General features: G+C 40.6%; 1 protein-coding gene across 5 annotated transcripts in view; it reads left to right on the top strand.

Moving 5' to 3' along the window:
- Positions 1-20,183, top strand: part of LOC111960631 (diacylglycerol kinase delta) — an 86,404-nt gene extending 66,221 nt beyond the window's left edge. For 3 of the 5 annotated variants that reach the window (XM_023982717.2, XM_023982715.2, XM_023982719.2), the window contains 9 exons: positions 953-1,066; positions 6,270-6,404; positions 9,018-9,172; positions 9,441-9,552; positions 13,906-13,998; positions 14,121-14,240; positions 15,215-15,332; positions 15,649-15,779; positions 17,988-20,183. In XM_023982717.2, coding sequence (XP_023838485.1) covers positions 953-1,066; positions 6,270-6,404; positions 9,018-9,172; positions 9,441-9,552; positions 13,906-13,998; positions 14,121-14,240; positions 15,215-15,332; positions 15,649-15,779; positions 17,988-18,077 — 1,068 coding nt within the window. In that variant the 3' untranslated portion in view covers positions 18,078-20,183. The remainder of the gene's footprint in view (positions 1-952; positions 1,067-6,269; positions 6,405-9,017; positions 9,173-9,440; positions 9,553-13,905; positions 13,999-14,120; positions 14,241-15,214; positions 15,333-15,648; positions 15,780-17,987) is intronic. The other 2 variants (XM_023982716.2, XM_023982718.2) reach the window with 2 other exon arrangements.
- Positions 20,184-20,292: the final 109 nt, after the last annotated feature.

The following is a 20,292-nucleotide window of genomic DNA, read 5'->3' as shown; positions in this document are numbered from 1 at the left end:
TGTATCAATACACCCAGTTACTACAAAGATACAGGCGTCCTTCCTAACTCAGTTGCCAGAGAGGACGGAAACTGCTCACAGATTTTTTTACATTTACCCACCTACCAGTAAGTGCTCTTCTTTGTGAGGCATTGGAAAACCTCCCTGGTCTTTGTAATTTAATCTTTGTTTGAAATTCACTGGTCGACTGAGGGACCTAACAGATTATTGTATGTGTGGGGTACAGAGATGAGGTAGTCATTCATGTTATACACTATTATTGCACACAGTGTGCACTTATTTAGGCTTGCCATAACAAAGGGTTTGAATACTTATTGACTCAAGACATTTCAGCTTTTAGTTTTTATTAATTTGAATAAATGTCTAAAAACATAATTCCATGTATTCAGGCTGTCACACAACAACATTTTGAATAGGTCAAGGGGTGTGAATACTGTATATGTGACATGTGCCGAGGAGTGTTGCCACTCGACCACAGCTCTGCACAATATATTTGGCATATACACTGAGTCTACAAAACATATGAAACACCTGCTCTTTCTATGACACCGACTGACCAGGTGAATCCAGGTGAAAAATCCACTTCAGTCAGTGTAGATGAAGGGGGAGATATATTTTTAAGCCTTGAGGCATGGATTGTGTATGTGTGCCATTCAGAGGGTGAATGTCCAAGACAAAATATTTAAGTGCCTTTGAGTGGGGTAGGGTAGCAGGTGCCAGGCACACCGGTTTGAGTGTGTCAAGAACGCTCAAAAGTTTCCTGTGTGTATCAAGAATGGTCCACCACCCAAAGGACATCCAGCCAACTTGACACAACTATGGGAAGCATTGGAGTCAACATGGGCCTTGTAGAGTTCATGCCCCAACGAATTGTAACTCAATATTAGGAAGGTGTTCCTAATGTTTTGTCCCGTCAGTTTATGTAAAAAATGACATGTCCTCTTCCCTGCAGACGTTCACGGCGCCGTCCTTTGACGATAAGATCCTGGAGGTGGTGGCGGTGTTTGGCAGCATTCAAATGGCTGTGTCCAGAGTCATCAACCTGCAGCACCACCGTATCGCACAGGTAACACACAACATTTTCACGAACTCAGAGTGTGTGGAATCCCTCCACATCCTCATAGAGGATCTAGATACTTTTTCGAACCTCTCTGGATTAAAACCAAATTGTGATAAGTGTACTATATTATGTATTCGATCACAAGAAAATACAACTTTTACATTACCGTGTAGTTTACCAATAAAATTGTCTGACGGGGATGTGGACGTACTCGGTATACATATCCCGAAAGAAAGAAATGATCTCACTCCAATACATTTTAATAGAAAATTAGCAAAAGTAGATAAGATCTTGCTGCCATGGAAAGGAAAATAGCTGTCTATTTGTGGAAAATTCTGCCTGATTTAACTCTTTAGTCACATCACAGTTTACCTATTTGCTTATGGTTTTGCCTACACCTAGCAATCTGTTTTTTAAATTATATGAGCAAAAAATATTCAATTTTTTGGGAATGGCAAGACAGACTAAATTTAAAGGGCCTATTTATGTAATGAATATGAATTCGGAGTGCAGAAATGATTAAATATTAATGCATTAGACCTCTCACTAAAGGCGTCAGTCATACAAAAGTTATACTTAAACCAATCTGGTTCTCTTGCAAATTAGTAAGAATGTCTCATCCGATGTTCAAGAATGGACTTTTTCCCCTTTCAGATTACAGCTGCTTACTTTCGGTTATTTGAAAACATTTGAATCTCCAAAATATAGTTATTTTTTTTAACAAACCATAGAAAGTTGGTTGCAATTTCAGTTTAATCCACCAGAAAAGACAGAAGAAATAATACAACAAATATTGTGATTAAACTCAAGTATACTAATTGATAAAAAACTTTATTTTTTAATAAAAATACATTTAAAAAAAGTTATAATCTTTGTAAATTATATCATAAATAGGACTGGTGGAGTTATGTCACACATGGAGCTAACACAAATATATGGAAATGTATGCTCTACCCAAAATTACAACCAAGTAATTGCAGTATTACCACAAAAATGGAAGAGGCAAGTGGAAGGGGGAAAAGTAAGGAACTTGTCTGTCGGCCCTGCATTAAAGACCAGAATTGGTTAAAGAAAATTGTGATGAATAAAAATATACCAGTTTCATTTAAGGACCAAAAAATGGACAGATGTGCCATATAGATTCCAAAATGTTCGATTCCAAAATGTTCGATTCCATGGCAGATGGGTTATGAATTGACACGCAAAACGACACTGTCCATATGTAGCTTAGTTTTGGTCACAGGTCCAGGAATGGCTGAAGAATTGCAGCCTTTACCTGGAGCTAATGCTGCAGATAGCAATACTGGATGATTTAAAAAGTCATAGTCAATTGATCAATAATACACTGCTCAAAAAAATAAAGGGAACACTTAAACAACACAATGTAAATCCAAGTCAATCACACTTCTGTGAAATCAAACTGTCCACTTAGGAAGCAACACTGATTGACAATAAATGTCACATGCTGTTGTGCAAATGGAATAGACACAAGGTGGAAATTATAGGCAATTAGCAAGACACCCCCAAAAAAGGAGTGATTCTGCAGGTGGTGACCACAGACCACTTCTCAGTTCCTATGCTTCCTGGCTGATGTTTTGGTCACTTTTGAATGCTGGCGGTGCTCTCACTCTAGTGGTAGCATGAGACGGAGTCTACAACCCACAAAAGTGGCTCAGGTAGTGCAGCTCATCCAGGATGGCACATCAATGCGAACTGTGGCAAGAAGGTTTGCTGTGTCTGTCAGCGTAGTGTCCAGAGCATGGAGGCGCTACCAGGAGACAGGCCAGTACATCAGGAGACGTGGAGGAGGCCGTAGGAGGGCAACAACCCAGCAGCAGGACCGCTACCTCCGCCTTTGTGCAAGGAGGAGCACTACCAGAGCCCTGCAAAATGACCTCCAGCAGGCCAGCAGGCTAGAATTTCAGTGTTCAGCAGATATCAAACTACACTGAGTATACCAAACATTAGGAACACCTAATATTGAGTTGCACCCCCCTTTGCCCTCAGAATAGCCTCAATTCGTCAGGGCATGGACTCAATAAGGTGTCGAAAGCGTTCCACACGGATGCTGGCCAAATTAACGCCAATGCGTCCCACAGTTGTTTCAAGTTAGCTGGATGTCCTTTGGGTGCTGGACTATTATTGATACACACGGGAGACATTTTAGCGTGAAAAACGCATCAGAGCTGCAGTTCTTGACACAAACCAGTTCCCTTGGCACCTACTACCAATGTTCCCTCTTTTGTTTTGTCATTGAGCAAATGTCAGGTCTGCTTGCCTATTGTCCTGTAGCCCATCCCAGCCTTGTGCAGGCCTACAATTTTATCCCTGATCCTTACACAGCTCTCTGGTCTTGGCCATTGTGGAGAGGTTGGAGTCTGTTTGATTGAGTGTGTGGACAGGTGTCTTTTATACAGGTAACGAGTTCAAACAGGTGCAGTTAATACAGGTAATGAGTGGAGAACAGGAGGGCTTCTTAAAGAAAAACTAACAGGTCTGTGAGAGCCGGAATTCTTACTGGTTGGTAGGTGATCAAATACTTATGTCATGCAATAAAATGCAAATTAATTACTTAAAAATCATACAATGTGATTTTCTGGATTTATGTTTTAGATTCCGTCTCTCACAGTTGAAGTGTACCTATGATAAAAATTACAGACCTCTACATGCTTTGTAAGTAGGAAAACCTGCAGAATTGGCAGTGTATCAAATACTTGTTCTCCCCACTGTATATATACCCCAATTTAGGTGAAGTATCCTCCTTCTCTCGAACTTTATTGCTAGGCAGGAAGTTAAGCGATGCGAACAATAAACTGTTCCTTCTCCCTTAATGTGACCTGACCTCGGCCCCCATTCTTAACTTAACCACATCTCTCCAACCTTATCAGTGCCTGCAACCATGTGATTCCTCCTACAGATAACCATTAACTTCTGGTTTAGAAATCAGACTATGGCACTCAATATTTCAAGTTCAGGAGTCAGAACCCATCCATATACTTTCCTACTCATTCATTACTGCTGCAGTGCTTGTTGTAGTGCTGAGTTGAAATAGGAAGAATGCGCATTTTATGGCTTATAAAATTATTATTCCACTGTTGACATCCAGTGGAAGCGATAGGAACTGCAGGAAGGTCCCTTAGAAATCTGGATTCCCAATGAAACCCATTGAAAAGAGAGTGACCTCAACAACAAAAAACTGATTGGAATGGTTTGTCCTCTGGGTTTTGCCTGCCAAATAAGTTCTGTTATAGTCACAGACATGATTCAAACAGTTTTAGAAACTTCATAGTGTTTTCTATCCAATACTAATAATAATATGCATATATTAGCATCTGGGACTGAGTAGGAGGCAGTTTACTCTGGGCACGCTTTTCATCCAAACGTGAAAATGCTGCCCCCTATCCTAGAGAAGTTAAGAACGTTGCCAGCTAGTATGTCAATGAAACATTTAGAACGAACGACTGGGTCACGTCTCTAGCAACCGAATCGATAGAACGAACGACCAGCCGGCTTGGGTAGCATCCCTAGATTTGTGTCGGGACTACAGTTGAAGTCGGAAGTTTACATACACCTTAGCCAAATACATTTAAACTCAGTTGTTCACAATTCCTAACACCCGTGCCAATATATTCTCCAAACACCGGCTTCAAGGGCTTTATCACTTTTATATAACTGCTGAACACTGTAAAATTCTATATTCTTACATCATAAATGTGTCAATTGGCACGCATTTATGTTGGAACGTGAAACCAAATCATATATAGATGAGGCTGTAAATAGTACATCATCCTCCATCTTTTGTGGTGCAGGCTGATGGAGGATGATGTACTATTTACAGCCTCATCATTCGAAATGGTAGCAGATAGTAACTTTTTCCACTTTGTCCTATCTGCTACCATTTCGAATGATCGTGTAGTGTACAATGCACTGATGAAATACCTGGGTTATATATAGCAATATATTCCACTCATCATCTCAGTTGAAAAGTCACATAGAAAATTAGATTTTATACATTGTTACATGGGGCAGAAATGGCATACACACCGTGCTACCACAATACCGTTATACTGTAGCCTACTGCAATACAATACCCCTTTTTTTATGATTTGTCCTTTGTGTGTTCTGTATTCAGTAAGAATAATTAAACTGTAAGACTGAAATAATTCTCAACATGCTCTCAACCTGACATTGAAAACAAAGCATAAAAAATGTGGTTTGCAAAACAAAAAAATTATGTCAAGAAAAATGTCAAGTTATACCCAAATACAGTATGGAAAATTATATTTACCATCTACTATTCCTTTTCAAACACTGCAAAAAGCATTGTTTAGAAAATGTACCTTGCATTTTTTGCTATTGAATTAAACAAAATGTTCTCATGGTATTTAATGGAAAACATAAATGTTGCATGAATGACTCAGGGGTGAAAGATGTGTTGAGCTCCAATGAATGCACAATCAAAGGTTCTGAACAGAATACAGGGGGCATTACAAGTGTTATCAGTTTTGTACTTAGAGTTTTGAAATTATACCACTTACACCTGTAAAATGCACCAAAGTAATTGAAAACATTTTCAATATTTTCTTTTAAGGGATAGTTCACCAAAATCACGAAATAAAATGTTGGTTACCTTTCCCTGTAGGCAGTCTATGTACAAGGTATGACAGCAATCCACGGTATCCATTGACTTGAATTGGATTTGGACCACAAATGCTAAAAAGTTTGCATTTGGAAACAGTGGCCAGGTAAACAAAAGCAAATCATGGATTGCTGTCATACCTTGTCCATAGGCTGCTTACAGGGTAATGAAACCAATTAGTAATTTTGTAATTTGGGTGAACTATCCCTTTTTAAATGGAAGCATATACAGTGTGCAGGCCTTTGTGTTATTCTAATGAACAGTGCATTCGGAAAATATTCGGACCCCTTGACTTTTTCCACATTTTGTTACGTTACAGCCTTATTCTAAAATAGATTTTCCTTTTGAATCTACATACAAAACCCCATAATGACAAAGGGAAAACAGGTTTTTAGACATTTTTGCAAATGTATTTACATTAGTATTCAGACCCTTTGCTAAGAGACTCGAAATTGAGCTCAGGTGCATCCTGTTTCCATTGATCATCCTTGAGATTTTTTATACAATTTTCTTGGTTTCATAGCGTACTGTCTGGTTGAATGTTTCTCCCCATTTGCTCTCCTATTGCAGTGTCGTACAGTGAAGATCACCATCCTCGGGGATGAGGGCGTGCCGGTGCAGGTGGACGGAGAGGCCTGGGTCCAGCCCCCGGGGTACATCAAGATTATCCACAAGAACCGAACCCAGACTCTCACCAGAGACCGAGTGAGTACACATCTATGGGGTCACACATTTTCAATTACATTTGCATTGATGTCAGAAGGATTAGAGGGACCGTAGAGTGCTGAGTACCAGGCAGTTAGCAAGTTTTGTAGACTACTAATGACCATCAGCAGTATCAGAACTTGGAGAAGCCTAATTTTTTTTTTTTTTTTTTTTTTTTTTTCCACCTTTATTTAACCAGGTAGGCTAGTTGAGAACAAGTTCTCATTTGCAACTGCGACCTGGCCAAGATAAAGCATAGCAGTGTGAACAGACAACACAGAGTTACACATGGAGTAAACAATAAATTACTGTGACTACATGGTCACGTGGAATTTGACTGCCATCATGACTCGTGTTAATCCAGCCACAGTGTCCGATTTCTAAAAGGCTTTACGACGAAAACATACCATGCGATTATGTTAGGTCAGCGCCTAGCCACAGAAAACCATACAGCCATTTTCCAAAGAAGGAGAGGTGTCACAAAAGTCAGAAATAGCATTAAAATGAATCACTAACCTTTGATGATCTTCACCGGATGGCACTCCCAGGACTCGATGTTAGACAATAAATGTGTGTTTTGTTCGATAAAGTTGATCTTTATGTCCAAAAACCTCATTTGAAATTGGCGCGTTATGCTCAGAAATGCATTGTCTCAAACAAACATCCAGTGAAATTGCAGAGAGCCTCATCAAATTTCAGAAATACTCATCATAAACATTGATGAAAGATACAAGTGTTATACATAGGATTAAAGATAAACTTCTTGTTAATCCAGCCGCTGTGTCCGATTTCAAAAAGGCTTTATGGCGAAAGCACACCATGCAATTCTGTTAGGTCAGCGCCTAGCCACAGAAAACCATACAGCCATTTCCCAACCAAGGAGAGGTGTCACAAAAGTCAGAAATAGTGTTAAAATGTATCACTTTGATGATCTTCATCTGATGGCACTCCCAGGTCTCCATGTTAGACAATAAATGTTAGTTTTGTTCGCTAAAGTTCATCTTTATGTCCGAATACCTCCTTTTTGTTCGCGCGTTTAGTCCAGTAATCCAAATGCACAAAGGGCAGGCACAAAGTCCCGACGAAAGGTAAATTAAAGGTCGTAGAAACATGTCAAACGATGTATAAAATTAATCTTTAGGATGTTTTTATCATAAATCTTCAATAATATTCCAACCGGACAATTCCGTTGTCATTAGAAAGGAAAGAGAACGAGCGTCGCGCTCACGGCCACGTGCGAGACTAAAATAATGTCTTTCAGCTTGACCACTTGTTGAAACAGCTCTTATTCGATCCCCTTTCACAATACAAGCCTGAAACAACTTCTAAAGACTGTTGACATCTACTGGAAGCCTTAGGAAGTGCAATCTGACCCCACAGACACAGGATATTGGATAGGCAATCACTTAAAAAAACTACAAACCTCAGATTTCCCACTTCCTGGTTGGATTTTTCTCAGGTTTTTGCCTGCCATATGAGTTCTGTTATACTCACAGACATTATTTTAACAGTTGTGGAAACTTTAGAGTGTTTTCTATCCAAATCTACGAATTATATGCATATCCTAGCTTCTGGGCCTGAGTAACAGGCAATTTACTCTGGGCACGCTTTTCATCCAAACATCCCCTATCCCAATGAAGTTAACAGAAAAAATGGCTGACAAATAGATAACGTGCCACAGAATGCTGCAGCAGCCCACAAGGTGTGCCGCTGTATGACCCAACTTTTAAAGGAGGAACCACTGTAGCTGTGGGATCAGCAGAAGCACCAGGGTAGTTAGAGGGACATAAATTAGGTTACTTACATTGTGTCTTCCAACTCCCCTGGGATAATGTACATTTGCTGAAGCATTATGACAACTCAGCGACATAATGGTAGGAATTAACTGAGTTGGGCTTGGGTCATTGATAAGTCATTGTCTCAACGCTGCCTTATAATGCTGTGAAAGGATCCAGGAACCCAAATGATTTGGGTGGATCCCATCATCCTTATAAAACGAGTTTTGTTTCCAGAAGGTATCATAATTGTCAATAAATATTACACCCACAGTGCCGCAATTGTCTCGTAGCCAGTGATGGAGGGCTAAAAGTTTGCTGAAATGTTCAATGCCACGATATTATGGGGCGTTTCTTGTTGTCAAGCAGTGACCAAATCAGTTCTTTAAAATCCATCTTCAGCTGTTCTGAGCTGCCCTTCATAATGTCATTGAATCTCACATGAACTATCATAGACTTAATTTCCTGATGCTTGTTTAAAATGTTTGGGAGCAGCTTATTGATGTCCTGTACTCGTGCTCCTGGATAGCACAACGTTTTTGCTCTAGGGACTGAGACATTTCTCACCATTGAACTGCCCAATACAACGGCCTGAGAAGGGAATGGAGAAATCCACCCATTCCTACCGCTCACACAATTCGTTGAACCTTTCACGGTTCGATGATTTGACATGATTTGTTTGTATAGTATTTGTATGTCTTGTGTGAATGTTGCTGTTATATTGCGGTCATATCTTTAATTGACGTATCGCATCTAACGTACCGCAACTATAGTTCCCTCTGGGAAGAATACAGCTATCCTATCCTATTCTATTCATCCTGTTGCCTGCTTGTCTCAGGCCTTCGAGAGCACGCTGAAGTCGTGGGAAGACAAGCAGAGGTGCGAGTTCCCCCGGCCGCTGCCCCAGTATGCATTGCAGCCGGAGATCGTATCCGAGGAAGAAGCCTCCCAGATCAACCTGTTTGGACAGGCGGCCGGCGCCCTCATCCACAGGTAAGATAACATTGATTCATTAATAATAACATTGGATTAAAGCAGGGTATGGTTGAATTCCATTTAGATTGAAAATTGTCCTAGACCATGATATACAATTCCCTCGTTGTTTACCTACCGGCCAAACTATACAGTTCGATGCTCTGTTTGCTGTTTCTGGCATAGTATGCCAAAAACATCACTTACAGAACGCTTGTGATATGCTTGCAGTGTAGTTTCCCAGTAACATTAGATGTTCGATGTCGTGACGAACTGTGTGTGTTCCCAGTATCCGAGAGATCGCCCAGTCCCACCACAGTATGGAGCAGGAGCTGGCCCATGCCGTCAACGCAAGCTCGAAGGCCATGGACGTGGTCTACGCCAATTCCAAGAGCACAGGGGTACGTGGGGCTCCTGTTCTACCTTTTATACCAGTCAACCAACTTCTAGTAATACAGGGGTGCCCAACATACATGTGCCAAATGTAGATTGACAATCTTTTTTGGCTCATACGGTGTCTTCAGAAAGTATTCATATTATGTTGTTTACAGCCTGAATTCATAATAGGTACATTTTAAAAAATCCTCACCCATCTACACACAATACTCCGTAATGACAAAGTGAAAACATGTTTTTTGACATTTTTGCAAATGTATTGAAAAGGAAATACAGAAATATGACATTTACATAAGTATTCACACTCCTGAGTGAATAGAATCACTTTTGGCAGCGATGACAGCTGTGAGGTATTCTGGGTAAGTCTCGAAGAGCTTTCCACACCTGGATTGTGCAACATTTGCCATTTATTCTTAAAAAAATTCTTCAAGCTCTGTCAAACTGGTTGTTGGTCATTGCTAGACAACAGTTTTCAGGTTATGCCATATATTTTCAAGTATATTTACAGTACCAGTCAAACGTTTGGATACACCTACTCATTCAACCCTATTTAGGGTTTTTCTTTAGTTTGACTATTTTATACATTGTAGAATAATAGTAAAGACATCAAAACTACGAATTAACACATATGGATCATGTATTAACCAAAAAAGTGTTAAACAAATCAAATATTTTAGATTCTTCAAAGTAGCCACCCTTTGCCTTGATGACAGATTTGTACACTCTTGGCATTCTCTTAACTAGAATTAACAAGAAGTTAAGCTTTAATTTGGTGTATTGCACTTGTGATTGTATGAAAGTTAAATATTTCTAATACATTTTTGGGAATTTCGCGCTCTGCAATTTCACTGGATGTGAAATGTCGAAACGTTCCGCTATCGGAACCCCCAGCCGTAACAGGTTTAAGGAGCCTTCTGGTCCTAGACTTGGTGCTCCGGTACCGCTTGCCGTGCGGTAGCAAAGACAACAGTCTATAACTTGGGTGACTGGGGTCTTTGACAATTTTCTGGGGCTTTCCTCTGACGCCGTCTAGTATATAGGTCCTGGATTTGATTTGATTTGATTTGGATCTCTTTTAGTCCACTTTGGACTAATCTCCAAGAGTCCTTAAACATTAAAATACAATTTATAATACGAACACATTTTACATATAACAACTATTACAACATACATAATATACTAACATAATGACCAATAATCTCAATCTAAAAAAATATTGATTCTTCATCTACTATAGTCTCACAACATTTCTATGTATTAATTTAAATCGTTTAAAATAATGTTAAAATTTATATATTGAATGTTTCTGGTTTGCTCAGTTAATTTATTACATTTCTTTATACTAAATGAAATGTTCTTTTGCCTATTTCTCTTTTCTGTCTGGATAACGCTAGATGTGGACAATCTATTCCTAGTATTTACGGAATGTCTGTCTCTTACAACTGAATACCGTTGTGAATAGAACTTGGCCGTTTTAAATTGTGTATATTATGAAATAAAATAAGCATGTTTTTTTCAATTATCTTGTCGATTGATGACCACCAAGAACATTGCCATGACTGCAACAGAAGAACATATCTCCACCTTAAAAACAATCTGCTGCTTTGTTCTGTGGCATTCTGCAGCTCCTATTCACTTGATGATGCATTTCCCAGACCACAGAACAGTAGTTCACCTGACTCTCAATTAATGCTTGTGTTATTTGCTTAAAACCTTTCATCAAAAAGCTGACTAGCATAGCCTAGCTAACGGGACAGGGATATCATAATATATATTTCATGAAATCACAAGTCCAATACAGCAAATGAAAGATAAACATCTTGTGAATCAGCCATCATTTCCGATTTTAAAATGTTTTATAGCGAAAACAAATATGTATTATATTAGCTAACCCAATAGCCAACACACAACTGCATATTTTCACCATGTTTCCACCGCATAGGTAGCTTTCACAAACCGACAAAATAGAGATTAATTAGTCACTAACAAGAAACAACTTCATCAGATGACAGTCTTATAACATGTTATCAATACATTTATGTTTTGTTCGAAAATGTGCATATTTGAGGTATAAATCATAGTTTTACATTGCAGCCACATCAAAATAGCATCAAAGCAGCCAGAATATACAGAGAGCAACGTGAATACATAAATATCTCATAAAACATTATGAAAAATACATGGTGTACAGCAAATGAAAGATAAACATCTTGTGAATCCAGCCAATATTCCGATTTTTTTAAAGTGTTTACAGCGAAAACACATATAGAATTATATAGCTTACACAATAGCCAAACACACAACCGCATTTATTACCGCAAGGTAGCTTTCGCAAAACCAGCAATAAATATAAAATGAATCACTAACCTTTGGACAACTTCATCAGATGACAGTCTTATACATCAAGTTATACAATATTTATGTTTTGTTCGAAAATGTGCATATTTAGAGCTGCAAATCTGGTTAACATTGTGAATATGTAGCAACATTTCCCAGAATGTCCGGAGATATTTTGACACTCACTAATTGACAAAGACTCATCATAAACTTTACATAAAAATACTTTTGTATGGCATGAAAGATACACTGGTCTTAATGCAACCGCTGTGTTAGATTTTAAAAATAACTTTACATAACATACAGCTTGCGTTATTGCGAGACAGCGCTCACCAAAAGGCGGAGAATAGGACTCAACATTTTACACAGAAATACGAATAATCATAAATGTTTCTTACTTTTGAATGAGCTTCATCAAATGTTTGTACAAGGAGTCTTGGTCCAGAATAAATGTTGTTTGGTTTTAGAATGTCCATTTCTTCTGTCGAATTCGCGCCACAATGCTAGCCAAGGTTGCTAACATTCCCATCCTCTCTTGGCGCAAAGAACGGAAAACTCCAAAAGTCCCAATAAACTGATAAAACTCGGTTGAAAAAACCTACTTTATGATGTTTTTCTAATATGTATCAAATAAAATCAGAGCCGGAGATATTCGCCGTGTAAACCGAACGCTTTTCAGAAGACAATGTGGAGCTCCTTCGCGCGCCTTGGAAAACTGACAAAATGGCAGACCTGTCACTCCAAAAGCTCTTGTTCGACCTCAGATCAAGCTAGACACCCCATTCTACCTTCCACTGCCTGTTGACATCTAGTGGAAGGCGTATGAAGTGCATGTATATCGATAAATATAAGCCAGTTGAATAGGCAGGCCCTGACACAGAGCCTCGTTTTCAGATTTTTCACTTCCTGTCAGGAAGTTTGCTGCCAAATGAGTTCTGTTTTACTCACATATATAATTCAAACAGTTTTAGAAACGAGAGTGTTTTCTATCCAATAGTAATAATAATATGCATATTGTATGATCTAGAATAGACTACGAGGCCGTTTAAATTGGGCACGATTTTTTCCAAAGTGAAAACAGCGCCCCCGTATTGACAAGAAGTTTAAGAATTGTTTTCATTTTTTTTTTATACATAGATTTGTTATTTGAGATGACCATGATAAGCAGTTGTCTAGCTGCACTCCCAATAGTTTGGTTTCTGCCACTTGTTCAATTTGTACTCCTCCCTCAATAGGAGCTGAGTTGAAAATCGACCAACCTCAGATTTCCCACTTCCTGGTTGGATTTTTTTCTCAGGTTTTTGCCTGCCATATGAGTTCTGTTATACTCACAGACATCATTCAAACAGTTTCAGAAACTTCAGAGTGTTTCCTATCCAAATTTACTAATAATATGCATATTCTAGCTTTTATGGCTTTGTAGCAGGCCATTTACTCTGGGCATGCTTTTCATCCGGACGTGAAAATACTGCCCCCTACCCCAAAGAAGTTAAGAGAATCTGTCCACACCTCCTGACCTCAACTCCTCCTTCATCTAATCTACAGATGCCCATCTGTCTCCCCTGTTTCCCACGTTGCTCTCATCTCATCCCCCCAACACATTCCAAAGCCATCTGTCTTTCTTCAGAGAACCATTCACTTCTGACGTAAAACCCATTCTCTTTCATTTCCTATCATTCATTTCCTATCTCAATGATCAAAGTTTAGCCGATTCCAACAATACATTTTAGAATAAGGCTGTTACATAACAAAATGTGGAAAAAGTGAAGGGGTCTGAATACTTTCTGAATGCACTGTACATCTTAAATTGTATAATGTCATTATGTTTTGTGATTTGATGATTTGTGTCTAGGGATTAAGCCAATATGGGCTGGCACTAAATGGTGTACATGTATGACAATCAATCAATGCAATATCTACACAGTCACACACATTGAATGCACATTGTACCCCTGCTTCTGTGGTTAACTAAGTGCATCTGTGGTTTGTAATGTGTGTGTGTTCGTCTCTGTTCTACGCAGGGTCTGAACTGCAGTGTTGTGGTTCAAATGGTCAGTAACGTCAAGGCCCTTCACAGTGAGACAGAGCTGCTACTGGCAGGCAAGATGTGCCTGGTAAGTCTCAAAGCTGTTGTCTGCCTGCCTGTCGGTCTGTCTGTTTGTGTGTAGGTGCAGCTGCATGTGTCTGTGTGTGGGGGGGGGTTATTATGTTTTTGTAACTGGGTATGTCTTTTCAGCAGTTGGACCCTCCTCAGAAGGAGCAGTTAACTGGAGCCCTGGGAACTGTGGCCCAGCAGCTACGCAGACTCCCAGACATACCCTGGCTGTGTCAGCTCATCGAACCTGGGGATGATGAGGTAGATCTAGATGCGACCACAAACACACACACACACACACTATACACACCAGCCGCTTACCTCAGTGCTTTTCAATCTTAGTCCCAGTCCAGTAATACCACACCTGATTTAACCCATTACACTTGGGGGAATTGGCCTATATGGATAGGGCTAAATTGAAATGTTTCTTAGAGAAGTGGAAATATGGAAAGCATCTATAACCATGGTAACAATTAAAAGGGAACCGTTTGGAGAGTATGGGGAAATTATTAGACTAAAGAGAACACAACAGTTCACCTGACAAAAGACTGAATCCAAGCATTACGCCGTTGATTTTATGTGCATTTGTAATTGTTTTCTTTGGAACATAGCCCTGCATCACCGCCTTTACACAATTACTGTTGTTGTTTCCACAATCCAAAAACGGTCCATTATAAATTACAATCTGGTCAGGTGGGCATAATTTGAAAGCTTGTTCTATTGCCAACATGACTCGCTAAATTATAAAATACGATCTTACAGTGTTAGGCTTTCATTTGGAGGCTACTTCTTGTTGTGCACGGTGCTCAAGTTCAGAACGGCTGTCAGTCAAAACCAATACAGATCTGTGAAGCAGAGACCCTGAGCTCTGACGTCATGTATAGCATGTTACTGTATAGCCACTGCGTTCCCATTTAGGCACTTATCACTGTCCAAATCGACTATTTTCAACCCGTTTACGGGTACAAGTGTAAATGGGCTACTTATAATCAAGGTCTTGATGATTGATTCATTGAATCAGGTCGGTGTGTTAGTGCTGGGCTAGAGTAAAACTGTTCAACTCTGTGGGTCCATAGTACTGGACAGTCTGTATCACCCAATGTCTAATCTGTCTGGCTGTCTTTCTCTCTAACCTGTCTGTCTGTCGGTCTGTCTGTCTGACCTGGCTGTCTTTCTCTCTAACCTGTCTGTCTGGCTGTCTAACCTGGCTGTCTAACCTGTCTGTGTTTCTGCAGGGACACCTGACGGATTTCTCCAAGCGCAGCCGCAGTGCCAAGTTCCGTCTCGTCCCCAAGTTCAAGAAGGACAAAAACAACAAGAACAAGGAGGCCTGTGCCACTCTCACACTGCCAGGTACTATCTACCTCTCTTTTCTCGCACTCTCTCTCTCTCACTCTCTCACAGGAATTACTCTGGAACACTCTTTATTAAATCATGTTTGGACAATGACAAATCATGGTCAACACTCTTTGAAAATCACATTCAATTCTTTCTGAGGTCGCCACAACATTCCACACACCATCATCCCTGTAATGGTCAAAGTTAGGATTTAGGGTAGGTTATTCTTATCCTAGAGCTGCGGTTAAGGGCTGTGCAGGGTTGTGGCGTCTCTCTGTGGTGTCTTTCCGTGGTGTGGTTGGGGGTCTGAAGGGGGTCTTGCTTTCTGCAGTGCACCAGTGGGGCACAGAGGAGGTAGCCGCCTGGCTGGAGCTCATCTGTCTCACCGAGTACAAGGAGATCTTTATTGGGCACGACGTGCGCGGCGCCGAGCTGCTGCACCTGGAGAGGAGGGATCTCAAGGTACTACACACATACAGGCTGTCCCAAATATCTATCCTTCTTCCCGAAGTGTGCACTTGTTTACTACCCTTCACTGATTTGAGAGGAAATTAGTGGCATAAGAAACTCCCACTAGCCCATGCTTCCACCAATCCAATAATTTTAGGTTTGTGGGCAGTAGTGAAAGAGCAGTTTTGGGGAATAGAGAACTACATGTAGTTCAACTAGTAATTTAATTACATTTTGCTGTAGCTTGGTGGTAGTTTCACTAAATTCAAATATTTGTAGTGTTTTCAGTAGTTAGTTAATACGGGTAAAATACGGGTAAAAGTAGGCAAAATGTCAATACTTTTTCGGCATCAGACCTTTCTAATTTTCACTTGAAGCATAGTTTTTGTGTTTAAAGGTCTAAATTACACATTATGTTAACATCTGACTTCAGAGTGTACTTTGTAATTTATGACATTTCAGATTTAGGTATGATCATTTTTCATAAAGTATACTGAACAAAAATAGAAATGCAACATGTAAAGTGTCGGTCCCATGTTTCTTGAGCTGAAATAAAAGATCCCAGAAATGTTCCTTACGCACAAAATGTTATTTCTCTCAAATTTTGTGCACAAATTAGTTTACATACCTGTTAGGGAACATTTTTCTTTTGCCAGGATAATCCATCCACTTGACAGGTGTGGCATTTCAAGAAGCTGATTAAACAGCATGATCATTACACAGGTGTAACTTGTGCTTGAGACAATAAAAGGCCACTCTAAAATGTGCCGTTTTGCAACAGATGTCTCAAGTTTTGAGGGAGCGTGCAATTGGCATGCTGACTGCAGGAATGTCCACCAGAGCTGTTGCCAGATAATTGAGTGATAATTTCACTAACATAAGCCGCCGTCAGTGTCGAATTTGGCAGTACGTCCAACCGGCCTCACAACCGCAGACCATGTGTATGGCGTCCTGTGGGCGAGCTGTTTGCTGATGTCAACGTTGGGAACAGAGTGACCCATGGTGGCGGTGGGGTTAGGCATAAGCTACGGACAACGAACACAATTGCATTTTATTAATGGAAATTTCAATGCACAGAGATTCCGTGATGAGATCCTGAAAGTCTTGTCATGCCATTCATCCGCCGCCATCACCTCATGTTTCAGCATGTTAATGCCATGTTGCAAAGGTATCTGCACAATTCCTGGAAGCTAAAAATGTTCCAGTTCTTCCATGGCCTCCATACTCACCAGACATATGTCACCCATTGAGCATGTTTGGGATGCTCTGGATTGACGTGTACAACAGCGTGTTTGAGTTACCGCCAATATCCAGAAACTTCGCACAGCCATTGAAGAGGAGTGATACAACATTCCACAGGCTACAATCAACAACCTGATCAACTCTGTGCGAAGTGGATGTGTCGCGCTGCATGAAGCAAATGGTGGTCACACCAGACAGTGACTGGTTTTCTGATCCACGGCCCTGCTTTTATTAACCGAGGTTAATCTGCCCGCCATAAGGACACTGCCCGGGATCGAACCTGGGTCTGAAGTGAAGCCTCTAGCACTGCGATGCAGTGCCTTAGACCGCTGCGCGACTCGGAATCCCCCTAGTTCTTTATTTTTCAAAGGATTCTGTGACCAACGGATGCACATCTGTATTCCCAGTCATGTGAAATCCATCGATTTAGGGTTTAATGAATTCATTTCAATTGGTTGATTTCCTCATATGAACTGTGACTCCGTGAAATCTTTGAAATTGTTGCATGTTGCGTTTACATTTTTTTTCAGTATAGTTTGGATGTAGTGAACGACTTGTTGAAATCAACTTTAGTTAATTAAACTATTTTTCTTAAGGGTAGCTTTATTGTAGCTTAACTTATTCCAGTGTGAAGTAATTGGTAGCTTGGTAAACTATATCTTCAGAGTAGCTTCGCCAACATTGTGAACGAGTGCACACGTCATGTGAAAGGAGATGGTTATTGGGAGGCAGCAGTTCTTTCAGGTGCCAGGTAGAGCTTTCTTATGTTTCACTACTCTGGGGCTTTACCATGGGTGTTTGATTTGACTCCCTGTTCATTGATTTAAGTTATTTATAGTCTATAAAGAGCTTGGAGTTTTCCCTGCCAGGTGACCTCTGGGAAAAGTCCTGACCCTACATGGTACATGGGTCCACATGTGTGTCCTTGTGTTTGATCTAATTTGTGTGTGTGTGTGTGTGTGTGTCCATCCATTGCAGGATTTGGGGGTGACGAAGGTTGGCCACATGAAGCGTATTCTCCAGGGTATCAGAGAGTTGAGTCGCAGCAGCACTGCCAGCGAAGCCTAGGCTCTCTCCTGTACAACTGTGTGTGCTGCACCAGACCCTCTACCTAAACTGACTGTACCCAGCCATGCTGTACCCACGCCTCCCAAGCCTTGAACAGCTTGAACCCAACGGGACCAATATACACTCAAATATGGATACACTCAAAATTTACCACAGTGCCTTTCTTCACACCCCATCTCTGCAGCGTCCATGTCTGGGAGCAACCAACTGAACTGCAAACGGAGGAGGCCAAACCACTATCGCCACTGGGGAGGGGTGTTCAATGATGTCAGTTGAGAGAGAGGAAGGTCAGGAGAGATTGCAGGGAATCCAATCGGGCTGACTACCAGGAACAAACTCTGCTGACAGAAAAACTAAACTACCCAGAATGCCTTATCAACAAACCAGCGCCAGACTCCACCAATTAACGTTTGACCAATTGAACTTTAAACAGTTGATACATTTCAGAAGCTTGTTTGCCAAGTCAAGGAAGATGCAGAAACTAGCAAGGCTGCATTTCGAATGACCCTATTCCTCATATGAGACACTATTTTTGACCAGAGCTTCATAGGTCAAGAGGTAATGCACTGCATGATTCTAGGAGGTGTCTTTTGAACATATAGAGTGGGCACCATAGGTTATATTTCCATAGTTTCCACTGACTGGATCATGGAAAAGACTTATGGAAGAGGCTGAGTTTTTCGTATTGAAATATGCATCTATTTATTTCGTATGCGTTGTACTGGATATGTTGAGTTTGAATGCGTTTGAACCAGGATGTTTCTGAAAGTGACGTGGGATGCCAGGTAATAGGTTCCCAAAAGAGAAACAGATAGACTGGAAGAGGTCTGAACTACAAGGATAAGCAGCGACAATCAACCAATCACTTCAAACAACCTTCAGCCTTTTCCCAGGCGCATGTGTCATTTCTCTTTCTCCTTATGTCTCTCCTCGTCCCTGTCCTTTTTATATGAATAACAATTACAATTCCAACTACCTAGGTTGAATGTGGGGCCGGTGAACTAGACGAAAGCGACGACCCTGCTTTGTGACCAAACGTCATTTTAGAGCGTGATAGGCCCCCGATTGTTCGTGTTCATTAGTGCACATCGGAGATTCAGGTAGTCTCCCCGTTTCAAAAGGTTTCCCTCCTACTGAACACAACACTCATGTATTGTAGGGAAAAGCCAAACTTGACCATGCCTTAAATAATCTACAAACTGTCACATATCAGGCAGATCTCTGGGTGTGTGGAGCATGTCTTGGCACCCTTTTGGTGTCCATAAGATCACATTTTTCGAACACTGCCTTAAGATTATTCACCTCGGTTAAAGTAGTTTCCCGGACTCAGATTAAGCCTATTGCTGGATTAAACAGGCACACTCAATGGAGAATCTACCTCGAAAGTGCTTTTTAGTCCAAGAGTGGGCTCAATCTGGCTCCAAGAAACTGGCCGGTAATGTTTAAGGCCTCTAGTTTCTCCTGACCAAGTTATATCCTGAAACTCAAATCAACCGCTCGTCCCTACACCTGTGGGCACTTGTGTAGATATGACAGGATTGGATAGGTCAATAAGCAATATGGTGGTAGCTCAGTTTTGCCCTCTGACAGGCCAGATGGAATTGTCGCCAATTGCTTATACCTATCCTCTTAGGTCTGCACAAACAAATAGGAGGTAGGGATTGAGGGTTTATTTGGGATTCGGTTCAAATCTAGGGTATAATAAGTATGGCCCAGTGTTCTTCCTGGTCAAGTCCCTGGGTCAGGAGAAACTCTTTGGCCTAGTCATGTTCTCTCCCACTCAGTCCCGTGTGGATGTCCAGGTTCTGTTTTATGTCTGGCTGTGCAGCGTTGCAATTGTTTTCATTATGGTCTGTATGGTCATATCATTTCCCTCCTCGCAACCTTTGGGGTTGTCCCTTTCTTCTTTGCTTGTCGAGAATCGAGAACCCCTGGGAAGCGGTCTCTTCCCGTTCCAGTATTTATTGATAATTTATACGTTAGAAATAATACCGTATGCTATACCTCTTTTTTCCATGTACATAAGCCCGACCCACTTGGTTGTAAATATGTCTGTCTTGTATATTGAAATACCGCCATCCTGTAATAAAAATTGGATATGTGTGAGTTGGGTCTTTGGACGTGTTTCTTTAGGCAATACCATCACGTGGATTACGTTCAAGATTTCAATGTTTAGCCATGTTTAAAAATGTTTCGTTCATAAATGGAAGGTCCA

This window comes from Salvelinus sp. IW2-2015, linkage group LG4p, assembly GCF_002910315.2.
Source record: "Salvelinus sp. IW2-2015 linkage group LG4p, ASM291031v2, whole genome shotgun sequence".
Lineage (NCBI taxonomy): Eukaryota > Metazoa > Chordata > Actinopteri > Salmoniformes > Salmonidae > Salvelinus > Salvelinus sp. IW2-2015.
The sequence above is the reverse complement of the archived record's forward strand: the minus strand, read 5'-3'. Positions and strand labels throughout refer to the sequence as shown.